At 36.1% G+C, this 26,574-nt stretch overlaps 1 protein-coding gene across 3 annotated transcripts in view; it reads left to right on the top strand.

Annotated features, from left to right (window-relative positions):
* The window catches only part of Cul3 (cullin 3), a 76,406-nt gene that overhangs the window by 37,010 nt on the left and 12,822 nt on the right, over positions 1–26,574 (top strand). For all 3 annotated transcript variants that reach the window (XM_060368687.1, XM_060368688.1, XM_060368689.1), the window contains 7 exons: positions 14,604–14,764; positions 15,969–16,083; positions 17,714–17,942; positions 21,230–21,375; positions 22,256–22,432; positions 22,951–23,121; positions 23,574–23,681. In XM_060368687.1, coding sequence (XP_060224670.1) covers positions 14,604–14,764; positions 15,969–16,083; positions 17,714–17,942; positions 21,230–21,375; positions 22,256–22,432; positions 22,951–23,121; positions 23,574–23,681 — 1,107 coding nt within the window. The remainder of the gene's footprint in view (positions 1–14,603; positions 14,765–15,968; positions 16,084–17,713; positions 17,943–21,229; positions 21,376–22,255; positions 22,433–22,950; positions 23,122–23,573; positions 23,682–26,574) is intronic.

Raw genomic sequence — 26,574 nt, 5'->3', positions numbered from 1 at the left:
CTACAGTGCCCATAATGGTGAGAGGAGGACATTATATCCCCAGAAACTGGAATTACAGGTAGTTGTAAGCTACCATGTGGGCAGTAGGAACTGAATTTAGGTCCTCTGCTAGAGTAGAAAGTGTTCTTGACCACTGAGCAATCTCTCCAGGCCCTGATTGTTTTTTAAGTAGAAATACCTTTATGAAGGCTACCCTCAACCTGTGTAGAGGAAGCCTTAATCACTCACATTCATTTAACATTAGAGTAAAACAATGAAAACTCATGGCTTAAAAAATTGTTTAATTGAGCTAGAGAGATGGGATGACTCAGTGGTAAAAATACTTGACAAGCAAGCAAAAGGGCTGGGGTTTGGATTCCCAGAATACATACATTCCCAGTTCTGAGTCGTTGTAGGGGCTCATCTGTTATTTCCAGCTTTGAAAGGTGGTGTTAGGGGTCCCCAGAGAAATCTGTCTAGGTACATTATTGGCAAAATTCTGGGTTTGGTTGAGAGACCCTGTCCCCAAAAGAATGAGGAGAAAGAATTGGACCTTCACAGGTATATGTATCTGCATTCACATGTGGAAGCATGCATATGAAAAGGAGAGGAAAACAATGTTTTCTTACTATTTAACACTTATGCTTCAAAATAAAAATGAAGCTCTACCTAATACCTCTTCCTGAGGTAAAGATAGTTAAATGACAGCATGAATTGAACACCAGATATTTTAAGTTTATGAAGTTTAACTATAAATATTTTCAGTGACAGAAATATATTAATCAGTTTTTCATAAGTTATATTCTTCATAGCTGCCATCCATTCTGTAAATTCTAGTATATTATGGCTGTCAGTATTGTTTAAGAATATGAGCTTAATTGGCTATATAATGTATGTTTCACTTGATATTGATGATTTTCATTTTTTATCAGTCAGAAAAAGGGCAATGTTTTGAAAAATGGCTCGAGAAACCCTTTTTTTGTTATTTGCTTGCTTGCTTGTTTTTTAAGACAGGGTTTTTCTTTGTAGCCCTAGCTATTCTGGAACTCACTCTGTAGACTGGCAAGGGCCCAAACTCAGAGGTCCACCTAACTCTGCCTTCCAAGTGCTTAGATTAAAGGTGTAGGCCTAGCCTGAAATTTTTAATCTCAATTAAAAAATACTTGTAAGCCTGTAGAATGAATCTAGTTTATTTCAGTTTAATTTATTGTATCACTGCCAAATTAGTAACTCTAATAACTTGTTATACATGCTTTTTTGTTTGTTTCCTTGCTTATGTGCATGAGTGTTTTGCCTGCATGTCTGTCTGTACAGTATGTGCATGCGGTACCTCTAGAAGCCAGAAAAGAGCATTGAATCCCATGAAACAGGAGTAACGGTTGTAAACCACTGTGTGGGTGCTGGGAAGCAAACATAGGTCCTCTGAAAAGCACCCAGTGCTCTTGAGCACCGGGCTCTCTCTCCAAACTTTGTTATCTGTGTGTGTGTTGGACAATTGGAAATAGTAGTTTAGTTCAAGCCTTTGCCCTCGTCAGTTTTATTTCTAGTTCTTTAGTTGTAGTATGGCAACAAAAGCTTGTCCTGGTTTCCTTCACTTAATAGAATAAACAGTTGGAAAGTATTTCAGATTAGAACGAACATGTATGTTTTGTGTTTTTCTGCTGAATTAATTCAAACAAGCTTTTACCTCTGATTTTGTGAGGGCTGCTTAGTGGCAAAGAGGTAAGGGAGATGCTTCCTTATTTTTCAAGGATGAAATAAAAGGTTCTCCAAAGAAACCACTTTCTAAGCCTTGTTTTCTGTCAGGTTATAGATTCATTTTTTTTTTATGTGTGTTAACAATTTAAGGATAAATGAGATAGCACTTGAAAACTAATGTCTGATGTTCAGGTATTTAAATTCAATACCAGCCTTCTAACAGTTAAAAAAAAAAACACTAGGAATTAAAATCTTATTAGCCATGTCTCTTAATGAACTATCTTAAAATTATGATACTCTTTTTTTTTTTTTAATTGTTTCATTTATTTTCAAAATCAGTGAGATCTCAAGGCTTGTTTACTGGCTGTACTTCTTACCTGACTATGTCAGTTTATTAATTTGTGCCACGTGTTGTTCATTTCTAAAATGAAAAAAATTACAACTGGGTGCTGTTGGGACTTTGATGAACCATTTATTGTAAAGCATAGCCATAGTAATAAACTCAGTTAAAATTAACTAGTATTAATACTTCTTATTCCTTATTATTTTTGTTAATTCATATAGTAGCACAATGCTGAATAAATCCAGGTACTTACCCTACCCTTTCATATGTTCTACTGGAGGAAACCTCATACTAGATGGGTCATTGTCAGGATTTGTCCTCTCTCACAGACCTTCTGGCAACCCTCCTCATTGCCTGGGATTTAGATACCTTTTCTCTGGTTCAAGGCCTGTCCTGATCATTGCTCATCAGTCTCACAGCTCTGCCTCTGTCTTCCCTTCTAGTAAAAGATCTTGCTATCTCCCTCTCAGAAAAATGAAAGTATCAGGTAGGATCAGTCTTCCTTCCTTCTTTTTTTTTTTTTTTTTTCCTTTCACCTGTGTTAATGCTGAAGGTGTCTTCTGTCATAGGCCAGTGTTTTTGTTTTGTTTTGTTTTTAACCTAAGTTAGGGGACCATATCCCCTCCTACCTGGTATGTATGTACCCTTAAACATATGGGAGTTCTAATGTTTTTGTTTTTAACTGATACTATCAGCGTTAAAGCATGTTCAAGCGACTCATGCTCAGGATAAAACTCAACTTGATTTTTCTGGTGGACCACCATCTTCTAGGGTTCCTACCTGCATCTCAGGTAAATGTCTCATCAACAAATGATGAAACTTGGCTCACTCTTTTTTTATATTCACTAACTAGTTAAGCATCTACCTCAGTTTTTGTTCTGTTTTGTCCTTACTGGGATCACCATGGAGAAGCCATACATCTTTATACAGAGAGTACCGCTAATCCTCCTCCTTATTACTTTTCAGCAGCAATTAGTTCAGCTGGGTACACTTTTCTTTAAAATATACTGGGCCCTGGTACTGTGACGAAGCATTCTGTGCCTTCCTTTTGCCTCTTCTCCACCATTGCTCCTCCATCTCCTCCTTTTCGTCCTTATCTTCTTACCCTCACAATTTTGCTTCTGTACACAATTCCCAAATTGTATATGTAACTCTTTTCAAAGATTTGTCTGTTTAGTTGATGGCACTCTTTATTGTCCCAAAGGCACCTCAAATTTGGCGTCTTCAAGTGAACTCAGAATTGTCATTCTAGTTGCTCATACAGAAATGTGGCACTCTTAATTTCTTCTCCCTACATCTTCCATTACTAGAATATGATTTTTCTTATGTTCCTATCGCTTGGTCTAGATCAGTCCTTTTCCATTTTTTTGCTTGAAATTTTAGTGTAACTAGTCTTAAAGCACCCACTGTACACTTTTCTGATCTACTTTACATATTTCTCCCAGAGGTGTTTGTTGTTGGGGTTTTTTGTTTGTTTGTTTTTCTTAACAAAACAATCATACCACTTAAATTCTCTGGAATTTTATTATCCTCTACTTTGAAAATCTGTCCTTGTTAAAATTTAACATTTTGAAATTTTTTGTCATAGCTGGGTTGGAATGAGTGGTAACCCACATTTCATCCCTGCTCTTGAAAGGCAGAGTCAGGAGGATCAAGAGTTGAAGGTCATCTTCAGCCCTAGGCCTCAAGAAAAACGAACAGTTCTTATTACTGTTGCTAGTAGGTTTTGTCCTATAGGTTAAAAGTGTGCTCTGTTTGTACTCAGAACTGTTCTTTAGCGACATTTATGGTATCCATCGGTTACTGAAATTTGGAGCTACTATTTAGCATGAGAATTACTTGAATAAAACAATTGTAGTCATGTGAATTGTGTCTGAAAACTGAGTTCCCTGTGGCTAGGGTGTTGCTAATGCAGTGTGGAAATTCTAGACAGAGCATTGATTGATTCTGGTAGGTCCTAGTGAGACGGTGAGATTTCATGTCCTTACTTAAAATGTTGTATAATTTTAAACTTAGGAATTGTTTATTTCCAAAATTTTCCATTTAGTATTTGGAGCCACTGAAAGCAGAGCATCAGAAAAGCTGGACTATTGTCCTGACTGTGTTGTATGGTTTACCTGCTAGACTGAACTGAGGACAGGGACAGTGCCTGTACAGTCATTGTGTGTCATAACACCTAGCCCAGCTCCTTGTGCAAATAGACACATACAAACAATATGTGGTATACATGATCCTTTTTAATTAATTGCCTTTCCTACATGTTTATTAAAATTTTAGATTCAGAAAGAATTATCTTCATATCTCATAAGCCAGAAATGTTTTGTCTTTGTTCTTCATTCTTCTGTTTCATATTTTTTAAAAATATGTACTGTTCTGTTTTTAATTAAAATATACCAGAAATGTGACATTTTAAAACTAAGAAAAATGTATACATGTTAGAGTGAAGTAATTTTGAAGCATTCTTTTATATTTTTATTAATTCTTTTGAAATTTTTATACAATGTTTTGATCATATTCATACTATTCCTCAACTCCTCCCAGGTCCTATCAAACTCCTTACCGACCCAACTTCATGTTCTCTATGTATCACATCCAGCCTGTGTCAGCCAACTACTCCTGGCTGTGAGTTAAAGATGTTGATGCCATTAAAGATGACACAATTTTTCCTCTCCCAGCAGTAATAAAGTGCCAGTAGCCCCTCAGTTCAAGATGCGACTTAATGCCTGTAACCCCTCCTCCAGACTGGGATTTTTGTGTGGTTTGAGTTTATGCAGGTCTTATGCATACTGTCACATTTGATACACATCTTTGTTGTATCTGGAAGACAGTTTCCTTGAAGTCATTCACCACCTCTGGCTCTTAAAAATCTTTCTACCCCCTCTTTCACATAGATCCTTCAGCCTTTATGAGAAGATTTGAGATTTGCATTACCTATTTCACTGGTGAAGGAATTAGAGTGTGTAACTGCTTTATTTAAAATCACTTTAACATTAATTTTTGCATTTTTGTTTAAGATTTATTTTTGTGTTTGAGTTTGCATATATATATATGTATGTATGTATGTATGTATGTATGTATGTGTACCTGCTGCCCTTGGAGATCACAAGAGGGAATCAAGTCATCTGTAACTGCAGTTGTGCTCCATCATGCTCCATCATGGGGTCTGGGACCCAAACTGTGGTCTTCTATTATGAGCAAGTACACTTAAATACTGAGCTTTCTCTCCAACTCCACATTTATTGTTTTCTTATATGCAACTTTTAAAATACTTTGAGCTGATTGGGGGAAGTTTCATTTTTCTTTTGGATTATCCAGAAAATTAATCATTGGGAAAAGATTTGTAATTTCTTTGAGATAGAATCTCATATAGTCCAGATTGGCCTCAAACTCACTGTGTGATTAAAAAAAAAAAGATGACTGTAAGCCTCCTCTTGCCTTCACCTCCTGGGTTCTGGAACTGCGAGAGTATGCCATCATGCCTGTGGTAGTGAGGAGAAAACCTAAGGCGTGGTAGGTGGGTACTCTACCAACTGAGCTACATTCCTAGTCATATTTGAGTGCTTTATAGAGTAATGTTATATTTTAGTTTTTTGTGTAACTAAACACCTGGTTTAGGGAGAAATTTTATAATTGTTCTGTAGGCTGCCTTTAGCAACTGCAGTTAACATGAAAGGAATAGAAAAGAAAACCATTTCTGTATTTGTGGGGGTGGCAGCTAGAAGCTGATGACACAAAAGTTGGCTAGAGCACAGGTTTCTTTTACTTTTTTTTCCCCTCTCAATATTCTGAAATTTATCTTTATCTTCCTCTTATTAACAGTATACCATCCCTGTATAATATGCTTAATATGACCTCTTAAAGATATATCAAGACATAGATGACAAAGAAAAAAACAAAACACATAAGGGATTAGGAAGTAGATAAAGGAATTAATGGGAAGACAGAAGCATAGTAATGTGCTCAGAAGCCATGATTAGTAATCCCAACCAATACATTCTATGTTGTTCTTTGAAAACTGGGAGCCCAGGAAAGTGTTAATAGAATTTCCAGGATGCTGTTTCCTTTGAGGAACAGAAATTGTTTTCCTCACATGGATCACAGTAACCTTCCTTTTCACAGTGAATCTCACTAGAGTATTTAGAATTGAATTTTGTATATCTTTGTTTTTTTTTTTTTAACACATTTTGATCATATTCTTATTTTTCTCAGATCCTACCCACCAAACTTGATGTTTATCTACTGCTCTCTCTCTCTAACTTAAAAGAAAAATCAAGTCAAAACAAATAGAAAAACCCCAATAAGTCTTCCGCCCGCCCATCCCCCCCCAAAAAAAAAAAACAAAACAAAACAAAACAAGATACTCTGTTGGCTAAGTTCTGGGCATGGGGCTTTCACTGGAGTGTTTTTGAGATAGCCAAGTGACACTCTGTTGGAGAAAACTGTTTCCCTTTCTCAGTGGATATCAATTGCAAATAGCTTTAGATAAGGGTGGGACTTTGTATACACTACCCTTCTCACTTTATGCTGGGATTCTGTCTGGTTTGAACCTGTGTGCAGGGCTTGTACTTAGAGCAAAAATTTCTGATTGAAGTACATGGAATAAAATTTTCTTTGGAGTAGGGTCCTTCCAATGTATGTGAGCAGTTTGAAGCAGTGAGAAAATGCTTAATGATAAATTGAGTCCTGCTTTTACATTAATTTACTTATGTAACCCTCTGGGTAAGCCTGTTTTTCCGTATCTATAAAATAGATTTATTGTGTAAGAACTCTGGTGCTTTCTGCAAGTCAGAGAACTCTTAGTGCATGGTTGGAATTCCTGGATCCTCTCCTAGAAGTAGTCATGTGTGTGTTTATATACCACACAAGACTTGCTTTTATTTGCATGGTAAGGAGCATGAAGCCATCTGTAGAATCTGCTAAGGATATGTTAGTTAGATCATTAAAATTTCAGGATTCTTTTACCTCTAAAGCTTTGAACTATTTTAATACTGAAAGCGAACAGCAAGATACAATGTCTGGAGAATGAGGAAAAGGACGAAAACGGGGAACATGGGTAGAGTGGTATTAAGTGGATCACAGTTTAGGAAGTCTTAAGGTTAGCAGCTTTGTGCAATAAACAACACATCTCAGTGACAGTAGAGAATCTATTTAATGATGGCTGACAATACTTTCATAGTCTGTAGCGTGGGCCAGGCACTATTTTAAGCAGTTTATCATCTAGTCTTTACAGTATAAGTTTTAGAATACTGAAAACAGTTAAGCAATACAAATACTTCCTGAGTGTATAACAGTGTATCAGTCTTATTACATAGCTCTTTCTGTTCAATACTATGTATATATACCCAGTTTACACATTGAATATTAGTGTTTCCATTTTGTGGGTATAGTAAATTTAAGAATTGGGATTAGAGGGATTATCAAGATTATTCAGTTTCTACATAACCAAAGTAGCTGATTCCAAGTCTCTTCATTCTATGCCTCTGCCCTTTGTCATTTTATAGTCCCACTTTAGAGGTTATATTGTAGTCAGTCATGCCGATCATCTCAAGTGGTAACCCAGAGTTGAATATTTATTCACCTTTGTGTTGTAATGACAGATTCAGTAATGACTAGCTCTGTTTTCCAGTTCCTTGTTTCAGTCAGTATTTTTTTTTAATGTAGAAATTTTAGTTTCCCATACCTAATTTGGCAATGATGACGAAATCTTTGAAAATAGTTTTCTTGCTTATGTTGAAAGTGATAGTAAGTCTCACTTGAAGAAGTCATTTTCCAAGATCAGTTATCCTAAGTTACTTAAAGCCATCATGGAATACTTAGAAGCTCTAAAACCATGATCACCCTGGCAGTTATAGCATCCATTTACAAATTATAAGCCTATTGCCAATTAAAAAAAATTTTTTTTTTAAGAGTGGCTTGCTTTAATTATCAACTTGACACAAAAATCAGCTAGGAAGACTCTTGGTGAGAGGTCAAGGTAATTAATTGAATTAGCCTGTGGATATGTGCATGGGGGAGGGGACTGCCTTCATAAGTAACTGATGATGGGCAGACCCAGCCCCAGTGTGTAGAGTACTATTTTCTCACTAGAGGGTTTTGAATGGAAGAATTACAGTCAAACAAATGAACATTCATGCAGTCATTTCTCCCTGTTCTGAGCTGTGGATGTTGTATGGCTATTTGAAGTTCCTGCTTTGACTTTCTTCACAATGATGGACTGTAACCTGGAATTAAATTTCTTTCTGCACTAACTTTTTATACGAGTATTTTATCACAGCAGCAACAGTGAAACTAGAACATGCATGTAAAATAAAGCAAGTGTTTTGGTCAAATTTTTTAATGTGAGTAATGTGTCTCAGTATTTATTTTGAATAAAATTTCTTTTGTCTGCTCAAATGTCAACAGTCAGGAGAGAGAGCTGAGTGGGAATGGGAGAGTGCTCCTCAGTTACCTTTCTTTGTCCAGGATCGGAAGTGAACTTAATCCCCCATAGACAGCATGCCCAGATGCCTGTCTTTCAGTGAACTCTAGATTCTGTGGGGTTGACCATTAACCAGCCACCACAGCCATATGACAATATTTGGTTGTAATTTTAAATATCCAGTATTCATTTATACTTAATGTAATTATTGATACTTAAAATTTTTATATTTGTTTTTTATTGTTTTTTTAAATTTTTTATTTTTATACATTCATTTGAATCCCAGCTGTAGCCCTCTCCCTCTTTCTCTCCCAATCTTCCCCTCCCTCATCTCCTCTCAGCCCCCTTCCGAGTCCACTGAGAGGGTGTGTCCTCCTCTCCTTCCATTTGGTCCTGGCTTATCATGTATCTTCAGGATGGTTGCAATGTCCTTATTTGTGGCCTAGTAAGGCTGCTCCTCAGAGGGGAAGGAAAGCTCATGAGTTCATGTCAGAAACAATTCCTGTCCCCCTTACTAGGAAACCCACTTGGATACTGAGCTACCATGGGCTATGTCTGAGCAGGGATTGTAGGTTATATCCATGCATGGTTCTTGGTTGGATAAACAGTCTCATAGAAGACCCCTGTGCTCAGATATATTTGGACCTTGTGGGTTTATTGCGCTTTTTTTTCCTTTTTTTTTTTTTTTTTTTGACTTGGTTTAGGTTGACAATTCTGTTTTATTACCTGACCCATTAGCTACAGATTTACATATAGTCCATTGTTAATTTAGTGGTTACTATACCAGTTACAGTGGGCATCCTTGACAGTCCTAAGGGTTTGTTGTTGTTTGTATTTATTTACTTTATTAGTTAGTTATTTCATTCTTGGGTTTTTTTGTTTCTCTGTGTATCCTTGGCTGTCCTGCACTCCCTTTGTAGAACAGGCTGCCCTCTAATTCACAGATAAACACCTGCCTTTGCCTCGCAGAGTGCTCAGATTGCACCGCCATCGGGTTTTATTTGTTTGTTTGTTTGTTTGTTTGTTTTATTATTCACTTTACATTCACTACACTTAACTGCAGTCCCCACCCTCTTCCCCCTCCTGGTCCTGACCTCACATCCTCTTCTCCCTCTCCCCCTTTCCCTTCTCAGAAAAGGGGAGTCCCACAAACACAGACCAACAGGCCCTAGCACATCAAGTTGCATTGGGACCAAGCGCATCCTCTTCCACTAAGAGGCCCAACAAGGCAAATCCACCTAGGGGAAAGTGAGCCAAAAGCAGGCAACAAGAGTCCATATCAGAGACAGCCCCTGCTGTAATTACTAGCGGACCCTCATTAAGGCCAAGCTATATATGTGTAGGGGACCTTGGTTGAGTCAATGCATGCTCTTTGGTTGGTGGTTCAGTCTCTTGAGTGCCTATGGTCCTTGGTTAATTGACTCTCTTGGTCTTCTTGTGGGGTTCTGGTCCTTTCTGGGTCCCTTTGTCCTTTTCCCAACTCTTCCACAAGACTCTTCTAATGTTTGGCTGTGGGTCTCTGCATCTGTTTGGATCTGATGCTGGGTGGGGCCTCCCAAAGAAGAGTTATGCTGTTCTGTCTACAAGTAGAGTATCGTTTGATAGTGTCAGTGGTTCTCTCTTTCCCATGGGGTAGGTCTGAAGTTGTGCCAATCCATCAGTTTTTTGTGCCATTCCATCAGTCTCTGATCTATCTTTATCTCTGTATACCTTGTTTGTAGGGCAAATTTGGGGTCTTAGGTTTTGTGGGTTGGCTGGTATCCCACTCACTCCTCTGGACATCCTACTTTGGTGTAAGAGGTGGTCCCTTCTGTCTCTATATCCTCTTCTAGGAGACTCAGCTAGAATCACCCCCATATCCTCCCAGGAGCCTACAGTGTCTGAGGTCTCCAACTTGTGCCAGAAAATATTTTCCTGAGTAAGGTAACACAAGACCCAGAAAGACACACATTTATGTACTCGCTTATAAATGGATATTAGCCATATAATACAAGGTAACCATTCTGCAGTTGACAGATCCAAAGAAGGTGGTAATAAGGAGGGCCCAAGGGAAGATGCGTGAATCTCCCTCAGAAGGGGAAATAAAATAGACATCAGAAGTGGATGAAGAGAGAACTGGGTGGGAGAGGTGAAGGGAAGGGGAATGAAGGAAAGGATCTGGTATGGGGAGAGTAGGGATGGGAGGTGAGAGGGCTGGGAGAGAGAAAGTGTTTTGGATTTTTTTGAAGCCACTTTCCGAATAAGGTAAGGGTCTTAGAACACTGGCTTCCTGGGTGTGTGTCATACCCTTCCTCAACCACTACCTCCTGACCCACCCGTTAACAGTATTTAAACATTTGAGTCTGAGTTATGTGTTGCTTTTTTTTTTTGGGGGGGGGGGGCAGTGTTAATAATTGTGGATTGAATGCTAGTATTGTGTGTAGAAAACTGAAGGCAGAGGATGATACCTTCTTCCTTTTAAAGAAAGTTTAATTTTGATTTAGTAGGCTGACAAACTAGGAGAACATGATCTAGTGTAAATTTCTTTAAGACATTATTAGTGTTAACATGTTTTTAGTTTGTCGGTTCCCCCCCTCCCCCAGGCTATAATAGCTCTCTACACAGTGGCTGTAGCCCCCTTGAGATCTCAGCCGAAAGCCCTAGTTATTAGTCATGCTGTTTTCCATATTGCCATGCCTGACTCTTAGACTGCAAATCTACCAGTTAGCCTCTTAGCATTGCATTCTCTTTGTTCTCTTGTGTTTTGGATTTTTGGTTTGTTTTTGTCAGTAACTGCCCTATGTCCTGCATGGCTAAGTTCTGGAAATCTGGCTGGGGCTAAGAGTGAATACAGAAAGGATACAGACACAGTTGTGGAAAAGCTGAGATGGGATGGGCCTTGGGATCTAATGGAGACCTATCGCCAACAGCTGTCCAGAATCAGCATTTACATTTTGTGTCTGAATGGAAAAAGGCAAGTTTATAGTATACAACTGAGTGAGGCAAGTGGTGTAGCTAATCGCATCTCGGTAGGAGCTCCATGTAGGGGAGTAGTCTCAGGCTGCAGTCATTTTAGAGCAGAAAGCTCTGGTTGTTAGGTACACTCTAGCATTCATTCACACTTGAACCAAAGGAAGTCTTTGCCAATTCCTGTGGGTTTGAAGTATTGGGGTCCTTGACATGGCTGTGTTAATGTCAACAGCACACACTCAGATAATTAGTTTATGATTAACAGAGTTTGGTTGTGTTTCTTTCCTCTTCAGAAACTTTGCCTGTTTGATAGCCAACCCCCATGTACTAACCTGTGACATTGTGCCTGACTACTCAGGGGATACAGTGACAGTAAGTGTGTTAGTGCTAGTACTTAGTGCTGTTCTCATGTACTTGGTTCCCATAAATCCAAGTTGCAGTGATGATTTTAAACAGTGGTGTCGGGGGATAGCCAGTGGGGGTAGTGATAGTGGTGATTTAGATTTTTTAAATTATGGTAAACACCATCTTATAGAATTGTTCTTGCTTCTTCCTCCTCCTCCTAAAGTGGAACTCTACCTGTTACCAACATCTTTCCCAGTACCCAATTCTGCTCTTTGCATCTGTGATTTTAATGCTGTGGGTACATGTAAGTGGGGCAATACAGTATTTGTTCTTTTCTGCTTAAGCACATGCTCCCCCATGTTATGGACTATGAATACTTCATATAAACCACATTTTGTTTGTCTCATCCATTCATCAATGGGCATTTTAATTGTGACTTTTGGAATTTGTACTGCTGTGTTTATTGGAATGCTTTTTGTATTTTGCCTGTATGCTAAGAAGTAAAACTGCTCAGGTATAGGCTAACTCTGCTTTATTTTTGACAAACTTTGATGCTAGTTTCCATAGCTACTGCCCTACAGTATTGAGTTCAGCTCGCCTGCATTCTGAGCTCTTGCTTTTGTTTTGTTCTGTTGAGTTTTTATTTATTTGGGTTTTGGGGGCAGTGTTTCTCTGTGTAGCCCTGGCTGTCATAGAACTCTGTAGACCAGGCTGGCCTCAAACTCAGAGATCTGCCTGCCTCTGACTCCTGAGAGTTGGGATTCAAGGCATGTACCACCACACCTGACTTTAGTTTTCATTTTAATAATGGGCTTTTATTTTAAAATTTGGAAGGGAAGTGGTAGCTTTGGCAGTTGTTTCTATTGTTACTATTGCAAATGGATGCTATTTGGGGTAGATGTTTACAGATAAGGAAATGGATGTGAAGGTCATAGATATTAAGTGGCAGAAAGAGGACTGATTGAAAGAAATGCTTTATGCTTCTTGAATCAGTGTTTTTTTTTGTTTTGTTTTGTTTTTTGCCTACATGTATTTCTGTCTCACATTTATGCAGTGCCTGTCAAGGCCGGAAGAGGGCATCAGATCCCAGGGCTGGTGTTACAGATCATTATGAGCCATCATGTGGGTGCTGGGAATTGAACCTGGATCATCTGGAAAAGCAAGTGCACTGAGCCATCTCTCTGGTTCATGAATTAGTGTGCTTAACCACTGTATTATGTCACATGTTTTCTGTACTCAAATGAGTCTAATAGAGATTATTTCATAGTGTTATTTTTTTTCTCCCACTCATATTATAAACGTTTACAGTGGGGAACAGTACATTTTAGTATGATTTGGTACAATTCTATATAGCTTTACAGAAATGGGGTTTTCATTTATCTTGTATTTTGATAGACAATTCCTGAGTGAAAATTACAAGATTTTTTTTCTTTCAACTAGAATATTACATATTTTAAAATATATAACATTGTTTAAAAAACACTTCTCTTACTTTTTGGTAGACAGTATTGCTTTGGGATTAAGCCTGTTGATGCAAGTTCAACCATATTTTGATAGACTAGCTACAAAGAACTTAAGGGGCATTTTGTTGTTGTTGACGTATGGGTAAAAGCCACCACCCCCAGCACCTGTTTAATCTTGAAAGCAAACATTGTTCAAAATGAACACTAAATAGAAATGCTAGAACCTAAAATTTCCTCTTTTTTTTTTGCACTGATTAATTACTTCATGAGTCTGTAGCTACTTACCATGATTTGTTTTCCTGTAACGTGACTTTTAATACCATTTCTTAAGTAGTAATGTTCCTGTCCACCATAGGATGCTTGAGCAAGGAATAGCTCCTAAGAGAGAACTACAAATAAATTTAAAATGTGGTTTATGAAATGTGGTTTATGCTGATGAAATACATACTCCTTTATTGAACCTTCAGGTGTTTTTTAGAATATTTCATATTTAAAATATCTGAACTTGGGATTTTAAAAGACAAGTTAAAACCAGGCAATTTTATTTGGACTCTTTTGCAGTAGATAGTTACTAGTGTTGGATTTAAACATAACTGCACTTGGGCCTAATCCTGAGATTTCAACATTTAAAAGTAGCCCTTATGTGTTACCTGTCTTTGGAGATGATTTTTAAAAGGAGTCCTGGCTCCTTTTAAGATTAGTAAAGGGTCTTTTTAAATTAACTTGGAAACATCTGCGATTTGAATGATTAGAACTACATTATTACTGCACTACATAAAATCAGGTTAGTTAACAAAGGGAGATTACTATTAAAGTATATTGTGAAAATGCTCATGTCCACCTCCAGGCTTAATTCCTTAGTGTTAATAAACAGTAAACAAAACACTTGACATTGCCACTCAGCAAATAATGTCAGTGTATCTCCTTCTACTGTCTACTGTTTCACTTGAAGATCTTGTGAACTTGTTTAACACATGCATTTGATACATGAGTTAAGCAAATTACAGCTTTTGTCTTACTTGATGATAATTAGCCATACATGTCAAACATTTGCTATAAATGATTATTACTAATTTTATATAGCTACACTTAAGTTTCTGAGGTGCTGTTTATACTTTGATTGGCTCTTCTGGTATGTCTCCTTATAATAATTGTTTAATGTTCCCATATGCTTATAATGTAGGTGAAACAGAAGACTTCTTGCAATTGCCGGTACTTTCCATTTTAGCAGTATAATAGTTCTTTTAAATTTGTTTCAGTAACTGTGGTGAATTGTAAAGGTTTAATTTTACATAACTTCAGAGGTACTAGGAATTTCCAAAGTGCTTTAAAAATTTTTATTGTGGGTTGTAATAATTATTTTATATTTACAACAATTTTGCTTAATATTATTTTGTTTTAACTGCAGGACCGTGTATATGTACAACAAAATAATGTAGAAAATGTCTACAATTTGGGATTAATAATTTTTCGAGATCAAGTTGTACGTTATGGGTGTATTAGGGATCATCTTCGGCAAACTTTATTGGATATGATTGCCAGAGAGCGGAAAGGAGAAGTTGTAGACAGGTATATGATTTATCCTTACATTTGGTTTCGGTTTTTCATGTTTGTATCCTAAGAAGTGATTGCTGTCATAATTGCATTAAAACCATAAAAACTTATTGTTCAGTACTTACTAAAATCTTCAAAGGCTTTTACTGTTTTAGTTATCTAGAATTTGAGGACATCATCTTAAGCGTATTGATTTATGTATTTTTAATAAGTTAGCCTTCCATTTTGTTTTTTTCCTACTGTCATTTGTTTCTTTTTGCTATGTAATATAACATTTTAGTCTTTTTTTCCTCTTTTAAAGCTCTTTTTAATTTTTTTCCCCTTCCTTCTCTTACTGTGTTTATTTTGTATTCTTTCCATTACTGAGAATTGAACTTAGGACTTTGCTAGACAAGTGTGTTGCCAAAGCTCCATCTGCAGTCCACCTTATTGTATCGTAGAAGAAGCAGGGTCTCAGTATGCTATGCAGACCAGTGTTGAACTTCTAAACTTTTAGAACTCAAGCGTTTCCTCTCTTCCTCAGTCTCCCCAGTAGCCTAAACTATAGGCATATACTATTGTGCCCTGGTAGGCTTTTGTCTTTCACGTTTTTTTTTGTTTGTTTGTTTTTTTGTTTTTTGTAGAAAAAAATACTGAATGTGGACTAAAATACCCCAGAACTACTTCCGAGTCCTACACTCTCACTTTTCTTGGCATGGCAGTACCATTTTTGTGATGTTACTGCTAGAGTGGCTTGGAACATGTGGAATTCCTTCTCGTTTGGTTTCAGAGGATCAGTGAGCTAATACAGTTCCCACTGATTGAGCTTAGTGTTTAATCAGGATTGTTCAAAACTCATTTATTTAAAAAATCTTGTATCGCCTTTGTATTAGCTGTAGGTTATCCTCTGGCTTACTAACTTACCTGTCTACCTTTCCCTCTCCAGTCACACCCACTAAACTACCTCTGTATTTTTTTTAAATAATTAAAAACTTTGTTATCTTAAACATACTTTAAAATTTTTGTATGGCAAGGTAAGGATAACTAGATAAATAGCTGTATAGTCAAGATAGGATTTTTGATTTAAATTATTCTGTATCCATATTTTTGAATGACTTTTCTTATGAAAGATTGGTTACTTTGATAAAAGCTAAATGTTGTAAAAGTATTTCTCAACTTTTGAATATTTTACATGTCTTTAATATATTTGATTATCAAGTAATTAAACTTTTTTTGACAGAGGAGCAATAAGAAATGCTTGCCAGATGTTAATGATTTTAGGTCTTGAAGGAAGATCAGTCTATGAGGAAGATTTTGAGGCTCCTTTTTTGGAAATGTCTGCAGAATTTTTTCAGGTAATCAGTGACTGTATTGATAAATGCTCTTTTATGATGATCATAACATTATTCAGTGTAGTTTATTAATTTGAATATTGTGACCTGTTTTAGTTAGAATTCATTGGAGAGGGGATGCTACCAAAATAATACTCTTTAGAATTCCTACTTCATGTTCTGACACACCAGTGAGGGACTTAATAATAATTGAAAATTTTCCACTTTAAAATTGTGTGTTAAAGAACATAAGCTTAAAAGTAGCCTTAAGACTTTATCATATTTATCTAATTACTATAAATTCACAGGCAACATAACCAATGAAATCTCTGCAGGCTTCTTAGCTGTCAGTTAATACAATAAATATTAGCAATGTATCTGATTTCATATGGCATATTTGCTTAACTTAAAGGGTACTGATTAGGAAATTAAAAGCTGACCTCAAGCAAGCAAAATTGTTTTTTAAAATCACATAGCATCCCAAACCAATAAAATTCTAACAATAAGGTCCTATTAGAACAAGTTAATGGCGAATATGGTAATAACCCTGAGTGCTGACAGATGTTAGAATAGCTATAAGATACTGATAGCCAGGCATCCTTCCTTAAACATCAGCTGTGTTTTATAGAGGAAATGTAGTGGTGCCCAACTACAGTACAAAGTTTTTACTCTGATAATAGGATTTTTTAAATAAATTAATATAAAATTACTTTTAACTCAGTTTAGAGCCATTAGATGTGTATTAAAATAGCGCTTGATAATTTACTTATCAACATAAAAATACGGAGTTGCTGCTTTCTTCCAAATGGTTTATAGCTAGCCATTACGAAGTTCTTTGTGGTCCCGCTGGAGAGGCTGGGTCATGATTTATCAGTTTATAGTATCCAAAGCAATGCTTATTTTTTAATAGCATATCAGCTGGTTTTCGTGCTAATTTCATCTCCAAAATATACTGCAGTTACATGCATATTACAGGTATACCTAGAAACACAGTGTTTATTATGAATAGAGATGGTCTTGCCAAGATTTTTGTTTAGGATGTTGAAGTCTGTTCTTAGGAACTTGATTTTAAAAATGAGAACTACTTTTGCTAAGTAGAGAATGTTACTTATTTTTATATAACATATGTCAGTATGTCTTATGTAATTCTTAGATATATTGATTAATGCTGCTTTTAGGTAGTTTAAAATCTATTGGGATGACACTAGTAACTCTGAAACCAGTAAGGCTAATGTTTAACAGAGATGATTAATAGCTATTTAAAACTTATTTTTCTCAAATTGCTTATATGGGAGCAGCATAGTAGGAGAACTTCAGTAGTGATGGTATATCAGCAAAGCTTATGACAGACACAATGAATCTTTCTAGCTACAGTTTGCAGTATAATGGAATGAGCTGTTCTGACTTGGGTCAAGTGCTTAAATTTGTATATTATCAAATCTTTAAAACACTGTTGATAGATAATGTGTTAATTTAGTTTTATGTCAATTAATGCTTTAAAGACCAAATTAGACTAAAAGAATCTGTGTAATAAGAAATTGCATGAAATGTCCTTTAGTTGTTAGACTACTTGGTGTGATTCATTGTAAATGCTATAGAAACGCTTTTAGAATAGAAACACATTTTTAATTAAATTTTTAAAATTTAATTGCAGATGGAAAGCCAGAAATTTTTAGCAGAAAACAGTGCTTCAGTATATATAAAGAAAGTAGAAGCTAGAATTAATGAGGAAATAGAGCGGGTGATGCACTGCCTTGACAAATCTACAGAAGAGCCCATTGTGAAGGTTGTTGAGAGGGAACTCATTTCTAAGCACATGAAAACTATTGTAGAAATGGAAAATTCTGGGCTGGTACATATGTTGAAAAATGGAAAGACAGAAGGTAAGTGTTATCAATTAAAAATAATTCTAACTTACGAATCTCAGTTTTCAAAAAGTTAGCACTATAGTGAAGTTAAAGCTTTACATTTTATTTTTATGAAAATGTTACATATTTCTGGTGATTTCAGTGGTGCTTCCCACAACCCCTGCTTTTTACATTTTGTTAAATACCAGTGAGTTTGAAAGCTTTCTAGACTCACATATGTTCTTATAAGGTTGATGGGTGTAGGTGTGTGTGTGTGTGTGTGTGTGTGTGTGTGTGTGTGTTCGTCCTTATATTCATATTAGAATATTTAGAAGAACTAGTAGACAAGTTAAAAAGAAAAGTTAGCACTTTTGAGATAATGCGTTTAACGATAGCAGTCATTGTTAACTTTAATTCACGGTATTTGTCTTGAAAGGTTGTGAAAATGATTGGTGTAAGAAGTTCTCAGTTTCTAGTGCTTTGCTTTGAAGCGTTCATTTTATATGCCAGTGGTTTTTTTTAATAGCCATCATTATTTTCCTGCTTTCTTGATGAAATCTTAGCAATATTTCTAGCTGGTTACTATTCGGAAATGTGCTGCCTCTTGTATGAGCTAGATAAGGGATGAAAAAAGTTGGAGTTTTGTTTTTTTATTTGGATTTTAGTTTTGGTTTTCCGAGACAGGATTTCTCTATCTAGCCTTCATTGTCTTTGAACTCACAGCAATCCCTCTGCCTCTGCCTCCCAAATTCAGGATTACAGGTATGCGTCACCATGCACAGCTATTTGTTTATCTGTTTATTTATCTATCATAATTATTAAGAGACAAGTCACAGAAGGGAGGTTAGATCAATACTGGCAAGAAAAGTCATCCTCTTAATCTCTAATGGAATATTTGACCTTTGTTTCCAGTTAGAGTTAAATATATGGCAAGTTCTCAAAAAACCATACAGATTGTTTTTATTAATGAGGGTGCTTTTTTCCTTTTAACGAACTGTTTTTGTAAATTTTTTTTGAGAAAACAAGTCTTCTAGTTTATTTGCCATGACTTTGAAAGTACAGTAATCTTGGGTGCTTGTTTAATTCAAATATTAGCATTTTTCAAAATTTAGTTTTACTGCATTTATTCAGAGTGTGTGCGTGTGTGCTTGGAAGTCAAGAGAACACCTTATGGAAATCTGTTCTCCTACTATCCTGCCATCATGAGTCCTGGGAGTTGAACTCAAGTCATTAGTCTTGGCAGCAGGTACATTTACCTCTGAGCCATCTCACAGGCTCCTTTGTGCAAAGGGGTAGATAACAGATATTTCAGGCTTGTTTGCTGCTACAGTGAAAAAGTAGACACTGACAGTGAAACCAAAGCAAAGATATAAACTACATTATGGAAGTTGAATTTAGGAGCGGGGAAATGTTTGAAATTGCTAGACATGCTTGACTTGACAATAATTCAGAAGCTTCATGGAGACATGTTTTCAATATGTTAGGTAAGCCCATTATGACAAACACTCTAAATAGCAGAATAGCTACTTACCATGTATAATTTTGCTCTATTTAGTTCTCATTGTTTTAGTAAGTAGCTACCTATGATTCTAAATTAGATTTTTAAACTGCCTTTAACTTCCTTGCCTTACCACTAGAGGCTTAATGGAGGAATGTGTTAATTGTGGTATCCTTGCTTATGAGCAGCTGTTGGCAGACACAGTTTCATCATTCTTAATTCTCATAAATCAGAAAGTGAAATAATAGTTCATTTACTATAAATAAGATATTTATATTGATCATTAGATACGTACAGCAGTATAAATAAGTTCAAAAGTGATGTCTTGCATTATTACTCATTTTAATTAAATATAAAGAAATACATAATTTTTGAATGCCAGATATTTTCCCATTGTTTACATTTTCTGCTATCCCATATTTTAACTACAGTAAATGAAACAATACCGTGAGGTTACATTGATTTAATATAATAGAGCTTAAATGTACAAGTAAGTAAAACTTACAACATAGGAACAAAACAAAACAGTTTGCTACAGGTATTTGGCACACAAAGATTTCTGTAGTTTACTAATTGCTGTTGTACTTTGTAGTGACTTTAATATGAGAAATTTTTGATTATAATATACCAAACACACAAATTACCATATATAGGTTACCCCGGAATGTATTATAGATAGGAGCTTGTATTGATTTAACCTGTGATTGAGTCAGTGAAACAAATATTAACGACCTCTTGTGTAAGCTGTGCTCATTAATTTTAAAATACACCATTAATTCTAGGTACTAGTTTGCTTTTATAAATAAAGTCCAAGGTAGACAGAATATGGTTTGTCCTTCAAATCTGGGATGTTAGCAGTTTAAAAAAACAAACAAATATATGAGGATCGATATAAGTTTTTAATATCCATAAAGTTTTATTTACACAGCCACCATCAATCATTCATGCTTTTTCTTTGAATGCTTGCTTACTGTGCTGGCAAAACTGATTTTTATGTCAGAGATCATATGACCCAATAGCCTAAAATGTTTATTGTCTGGTGCGGAATAGAAAACTGTTAGCCAACCTTGACATAGAAACTGCTGTTCTAACACCATTTTCAAAAGTTACTGACTATATATATATCATCATCATAAAGTTCTAACATTACAGTCTCCTGGTAAACAGTTCTTTAGAGACCACCAGGCAAATGGAAGAAAATTGATTCAGATCCACGTTGTGGTGCTGTTGAAAATGGTATGAAAAAAAATGGGTAAAGACTAGAGTCTAAATTGAAACACTGTAGTGTAATGAACCATTCTTTAAAAACAGAGATAAAGACAGTGCTACTGGGAAATACTAGTAGTTGCCCAGAATTACTCAGGGTAAGAACATTTTTTTAAATGGATATTTAGGCTGTAAATTTTATATAAAATTTATCATGAGATGCAATGAAGTAGTAAATCTGTTTTAATACATTTCATTTATTGTAATGATTGCCAGTTCTGTTGTAAAATATTAACTGGTTTAAAATTTTTTCCTTGTGGTGACTTCTACAGTAAAAGGATAAATTATGTACAAGTTCAAATATTTGTCACTCTGGTGGCATTGTTTAGTTTGCTGTTTAAGGTTCATGTCTTCTGTATACATTAAAATATGCAAGGTGTTTTACTAGTGCTTTCAACACATCTAGTCAAGCGCAGTAGTTCATAAATTATAACTTTCAACTAACCCTGTTTTTTAACAGTCATATGGACAGTAAATGGTGATAATAATCTTTCTTGAAAAGATTCACATTTTTGCTCTAATGTTTAATGTAAACATTCTGTTTATTTTCTAATTCCAGACCTTGCTTGTATGTACAAATTATTTAGTCGTGTGCCAAATGGTTTGAAGACAATGTGTGAATGTATGAGTTCTTATTTGAGGGAACAAGGAAAAGCCCTTGTTTCTGAGGAAGGAGAAGGGAAGAATCCCGTTGACTATATCCAGGTAAACAAAAGTTTTACATTCATGATAAGCATTTTGCGAATACTTCATGTGTCACTTTTCATAAGTGTATGTGTTACATATATACCTGTGCTGAATATTTTAGACTAGTTCAAAGATGTTCACATATGTGTCAGGGAGCTGAATTCAGGTGCTGATTTTTGGTAACCTATTAAAGATTTGTTTAAATTTGTGTAATAAAAATTAGTTGTATTTTGTGGTACGTTAGTATTTAAATGCAAGAAAAGCCAACTTGTGTTTTAAATGCGTAACCCTGAAAATGTTCTGTTTTTAAGCAGTACTTTGACTAAACTGTACTCCTAGAGTTGTTTTAATATGAATAATCAGTCTTTTTTGAGGGTTTTGTTTGTTTGTTTTAGGGGGTTTTTTGTTTTTACTTTTTCTTTGGCTAACCAGTTTGGTCCTGACAAGGTGGTTAAAAGAAGCAGGAACAGGTTTTTTTTGTTGTTGTTGTTGTTGTTTTATTTCAAGATGTTTGCATTTCATTTATTCATTTGTATTAGGGGTTACATGCACACCCAAGTGCCTTGTAGTTGTCAGAAGACAGTCATTTCTTTCCTGTTATGTGGGTCCCAGGGATCCAACAAGTACATTTACCTGCTGAGCTATCTCTTGGGCCTTACTTGATTTTTGATACATTATTATACATACCTGAAGGATAGAATTCTTACCATTTGTCACTAACATTTGAATTCTTAACATTTATCACTATTTGAGCTTACACACAAATTAGAAAATAATAGTTTGTAAAATTAACTCTGAACACATAATTACCAGCAAGGGTAAGGTAGGCCTACATCATAAGTATTTTACTTATGAGAACATTTTTACAGTGTTCACTAAATTTGTTTTTATTTGTAAGGGCTTATTGGATCTGAAGAGTAGGTTTGATCGCTTTCTCCAAGAATCCTTCAATAATGACCGGCTCTTCAAACAGACTATTGCTGGGGACTTTGAGTATTTCCTAAACCTCAACTCCAGGTCTCCTGAATACCTCTCATTATTTATTGATGATAAGCTGAAAAAGGGAGTCAAAGGGGTGAGTAGTAAAGCATTTGAAAGTACATTAGTTTCTACTTATTGACATAAAGTTTAGAAATAAATTTAAGAAATGTTACAGATAAAAATGAAAACAGGGCTCTTTACTGTGCATACATCCAATTTAATCTCTGATTTGTAAAATTATAAGCATAATACAGATCACTATGTTTTCTTCTTTCCCTTATTTAAAAGATAGGTAAAGAAGGTTTATTATCTTTTGGATTTAACAAAAATTTACCCATTTGTTTGCCAATTTTGAATTTTTAATGAGCCTTAAAAATAATGTCTCGTGGTTACATGAATTTCTGTAAAAAGTTTTACTATGTTCTGTATCAATGAAATTTCTTCTGGTCATGATCATCCCTTAGCCCAGTCCTGTAATGATAAGCGTCCTGTCTAACTAGCAGTCCTCCACTCCAAATGTATGAAGTGGGGCACATTCTCAGATCACATCCGTTCCGTTAACCAAGTATTATGGCTGGTTTTAAACTATATTGTCTGTTGATTAATTTTCAGCTAACCGAACAAGAAGTAGAAACAATATTGGATAAGGCAATGGTCCTTTTTAGGTTTATGCAAGAAAAAGATGTATTTGAACGTTATTATAAACAACACCTGGCAAGGAGACTGCTCACAAATAAAAGTGTTTCTGATGACTCTGAAAAAAATATGATTTCTAAATTAAAGGTAAGCATTATTTAAGATGAATGTTGTAATATGCCTAACTAATGTTGATTATGTGGCTGAATACCAGCATATAATTAGAAATTGCTTACTTCCAGACTTACTAAAGTAGTCTGGCTTTGAGCAAGGTGGCCATTGCTTCTACTTGTTAAAGATACAGAACATCAGAGTTCTCTAGTACTGTTGCCTAGACTAGTTTCTAAACTAACTTGTAACAGAATCACCTGAGGTGTTTGTAAGAAGTTTCAGGGTTTAGGCTCCACTTTACCTGGAGTACATTGGAACCTCTGAAAGAGCCTGAAAATTATGTTTTTAATAGCTATAGGCTTATAACAACCAGTGGGAAGGCTTTCTGAGGAGATACACAGGGTTGGCAATAACATGAATAACTTTGTTTCTACACTTTTTCATGGGAAAGTCCACTATTTGTACATATTTGTGATCTTTCTCCATAGACTGAGTGTGGATGTCAGTTCACATCGAAACTGGAAGGAATGTTTAGGGATATGAGCATCTCAAACACAACTATGGATGAGTTCAGGCAACATCTACAGGCAACGGGGGTAAGAGCCTGCATCAATCTTTATTTATTTATTTATTTATTTATTTATTTATTTATTATTTACTTCACAACCACAGTTCTCACTATTCTCCCAAGTTTTACCCCCTCTTACTCCATCCACTCCTCCTCTCTTTCTCTTCAGGATAAGAGAAGCCTCCAATGGATATTAACCTGCCTTGTCTAGGACACTTATGCTAGGCTCGCATCTACAAGTATAACAGAGTAGCATATCAAGTTGCAGTTAAGACTAGGCACATCTTCTGCTGGTGCTCAGTGAGGTAGCTTAGTAGCGGGAAAGGGTCTCAGAGGCAGGCAACAGAGTCAGAGACATCCCCTGCTCCTGCTGTTAAGAGTCCCACATGAAGACCAAGCTACACAACTTTACGTATGTGCAGAGGGCCTAGGTCAGTCCCATGCATTCTCCTTGGTTGGCAGTTCAGACTCTGAGCCCCACTGGGCCCATGTTAGCTGATTCTGTGGGTTTACTTGTGGTGGCCTTGAACCCTCTGGCTCCTATAATTCTTTCTCCCTCTCCCACAGTATTCCCTAAGCTCTTCCTGCCTAATGTTTGTCTGTGGGTCTCTGCATCTGTTTCCATCAGTTGCTAGGTGAAGCCTCTCTGATGACACTTAATGCTAGGCTCCTATCTGCATGTATAGCAGAATATCAATGTGAGAGGTAGACTCCCTCTCATGGCATGGCTCTCAAGCTGGACAAGTCCTTGGTTGACCAGTTCCTCAATTTCTTCTCTATCTTTACCTCTGCACATCTTGTAGGCAGGACAAATTGTAGTCAGTGATTTTCTGTCTGAGTTGATGGCTCATTCTCTCCATTAGAAGTCTTGCCTGGTTACAGGAAATGTCTGGTTCAGGCTCCATATCCCTCATTGCAGGGGAGGGAGGTTAAATCTAGCTAGGATCAGCCTGCTAGATTCATGGGAGTTTTCATTGCCTTAGGGTTCTAGTTTGTCCCAGAGATGGCCCTCACCCAATCCATTTGTCTCTCCCAGTACTTTCTCCCTTCATCCTTCCCCCTACCTGATTCCTTCTGTTCCCATCCCCATCCAGTCCCCTCCCACTGCCCACCCAAGATGTCTATTCTGTTTCATCTTCTCAGTGAGATTCAAATGTTTCCTCTTTGAGACCTCCTTGTTACTTAGCTTCTTTGGGTCTCTGGATTGTAGCATGGTTATCCTTTACAGATAATATCCACTTATAAGTGAGTACAAACCATGTTGGTATTTCTTGGTCTGGGTTATCTCCCTCAAGATGATTTTTTTTTTCCTAGTTCTATCCATTTCCTGCAAATTTCATGATGTCATTGTTTTTAAGAGTTGAGTAATACTCAGTGTACCACAGTTTCTTTACCCATTCTTCAGTTGAGCGATATCTAGCTTGTCTCTGGCTATTACAAATAAAGCTGCTGTGAACATAGCTGAGTAAATGTCCTTGTAGTATGGTGGAGCATCTTTTGAGTATGTGCCCAGGAATAATGTAGCTGTTTCTTGAGGTACAGCTAGGCCCAATTTTCTGACAAAGCACCAAATTGACTTCCAAAGTGTGACTGTGTAAGTTTGCACTCCCACCAGCTATGGAGTGTTCACCGTGCTCCACATCCTCGCCAACATGAGCTGTCACTTGAGATTTTGATCTTAGTCAGTCCGACAAGTGTAAGATAGAATCTCAGAGTCATTTTGATTTGCATTTCGCTGGTGGTTAAGGATGTTGAACTTTTTTGTTTGTTCGTGTATTTCTCAGCCATTAGAGATCCTCTGTCAAGAATTCTGTTTTGATCTGCACCCCATTTTTTAGTTAAATTATTTGGTTTGTTATCTAATTTCTTGAGTTCTTTATGAATTTTAGATATCAGCCCTTTGTTGGATATAGGGTGGTTAAGATTTTTTCCCACTCTGTAGGCTGCTATTTTGTCCTTTTAATGGTACCTGCGTTGATTTCTTGTCTCAAATGTTGATTCTTTGCTATTATATTTAGAATGTTTTCCTTCAGTTTTATTAGTGACATTGGCAGCTCCATATACTTTAAGGCTACTCTTTACATGCAGTTAGAAGTAGTTGGAGCTGAATAGATGACTCAGTGGTTTATTTTGTCCCAACTCATGTATGTTAGGCAACTCACAACTGCCTGTAACTCTACCTCCCAGGGCCCTGAGACTGTCTCTGTAGAAAGTCACAGAGACAGACAGATAAGCATAATTAAAACCAAGAATTAAAAATATCTTGAAAAATGACTGCATATGCTGCAGACCTTAAACATTAAATCTTCTAAGATCTTCCCTGTGTTGGAAACAGTTGATGGACACAGCAGAGTCAGCCAAGCAAATTTTGAGCTTCCTGAAGTCTTTAAATTCCATTAAAGCTGAGCACAATTCTCTGAAGGCTTTTGGTCTGTTGAAGTCTACCCTAGTGGGCTCTTTACTTTCTGGAGTCATGCAACAAATACTTTGGGGGTTTTTTTGTTTTTTGTTTTTTGTTTGTTTTTTGTTTTTTGTTTTGTTTTGTTTTTGTTTTGGTTGGGTTTTTGTTTGTTTTTGTTTTCTTAAAAAATACAGTAATATGATTATAATATTATAAGAAATTGTGTTTGTTCATTTTGTCTTCGTTTTTTTGTTTTGTTTTTTTTTTTCTAAGAGGGCAGAAAGCCTAATGTTGAGCATTACTCTAGTAAGTATTTTATTGAAGTTTTCATCCATCATACAGGTAGATGTTTATTGAAAACAGATACATAACACTGTACCTATAGCTAATGTTATCTAATGTAAAAATGTTAAAAGCAGAAATGAAATATACAGGTTTTGTCTAACATGATTTTATTCACATGTAAGAATTATCTTGTGTTCATTATTTTTTAGGTAATAGCTTAGGTAATAATTGTAAT

Source organism: Meriones unguiculatus, chromosome 15 (genome assembly GCF_030254825.1).
Source record: "Meriones unguiculatus strain TT.TT164.6M chromosome 15, Bangor_MerUng_6.1, whole genome shotgun sequence".
In the NCBI taxonomy this organism is placed as follows: Eukaryota; Metazoa; Chordata; class Mammalia; order Rodentia; family Muridae; genus Meriones; species Meriones unguiculatus.
This window is presented reverse-complemented; position numbering and strand designations above follow the sequence as displayed.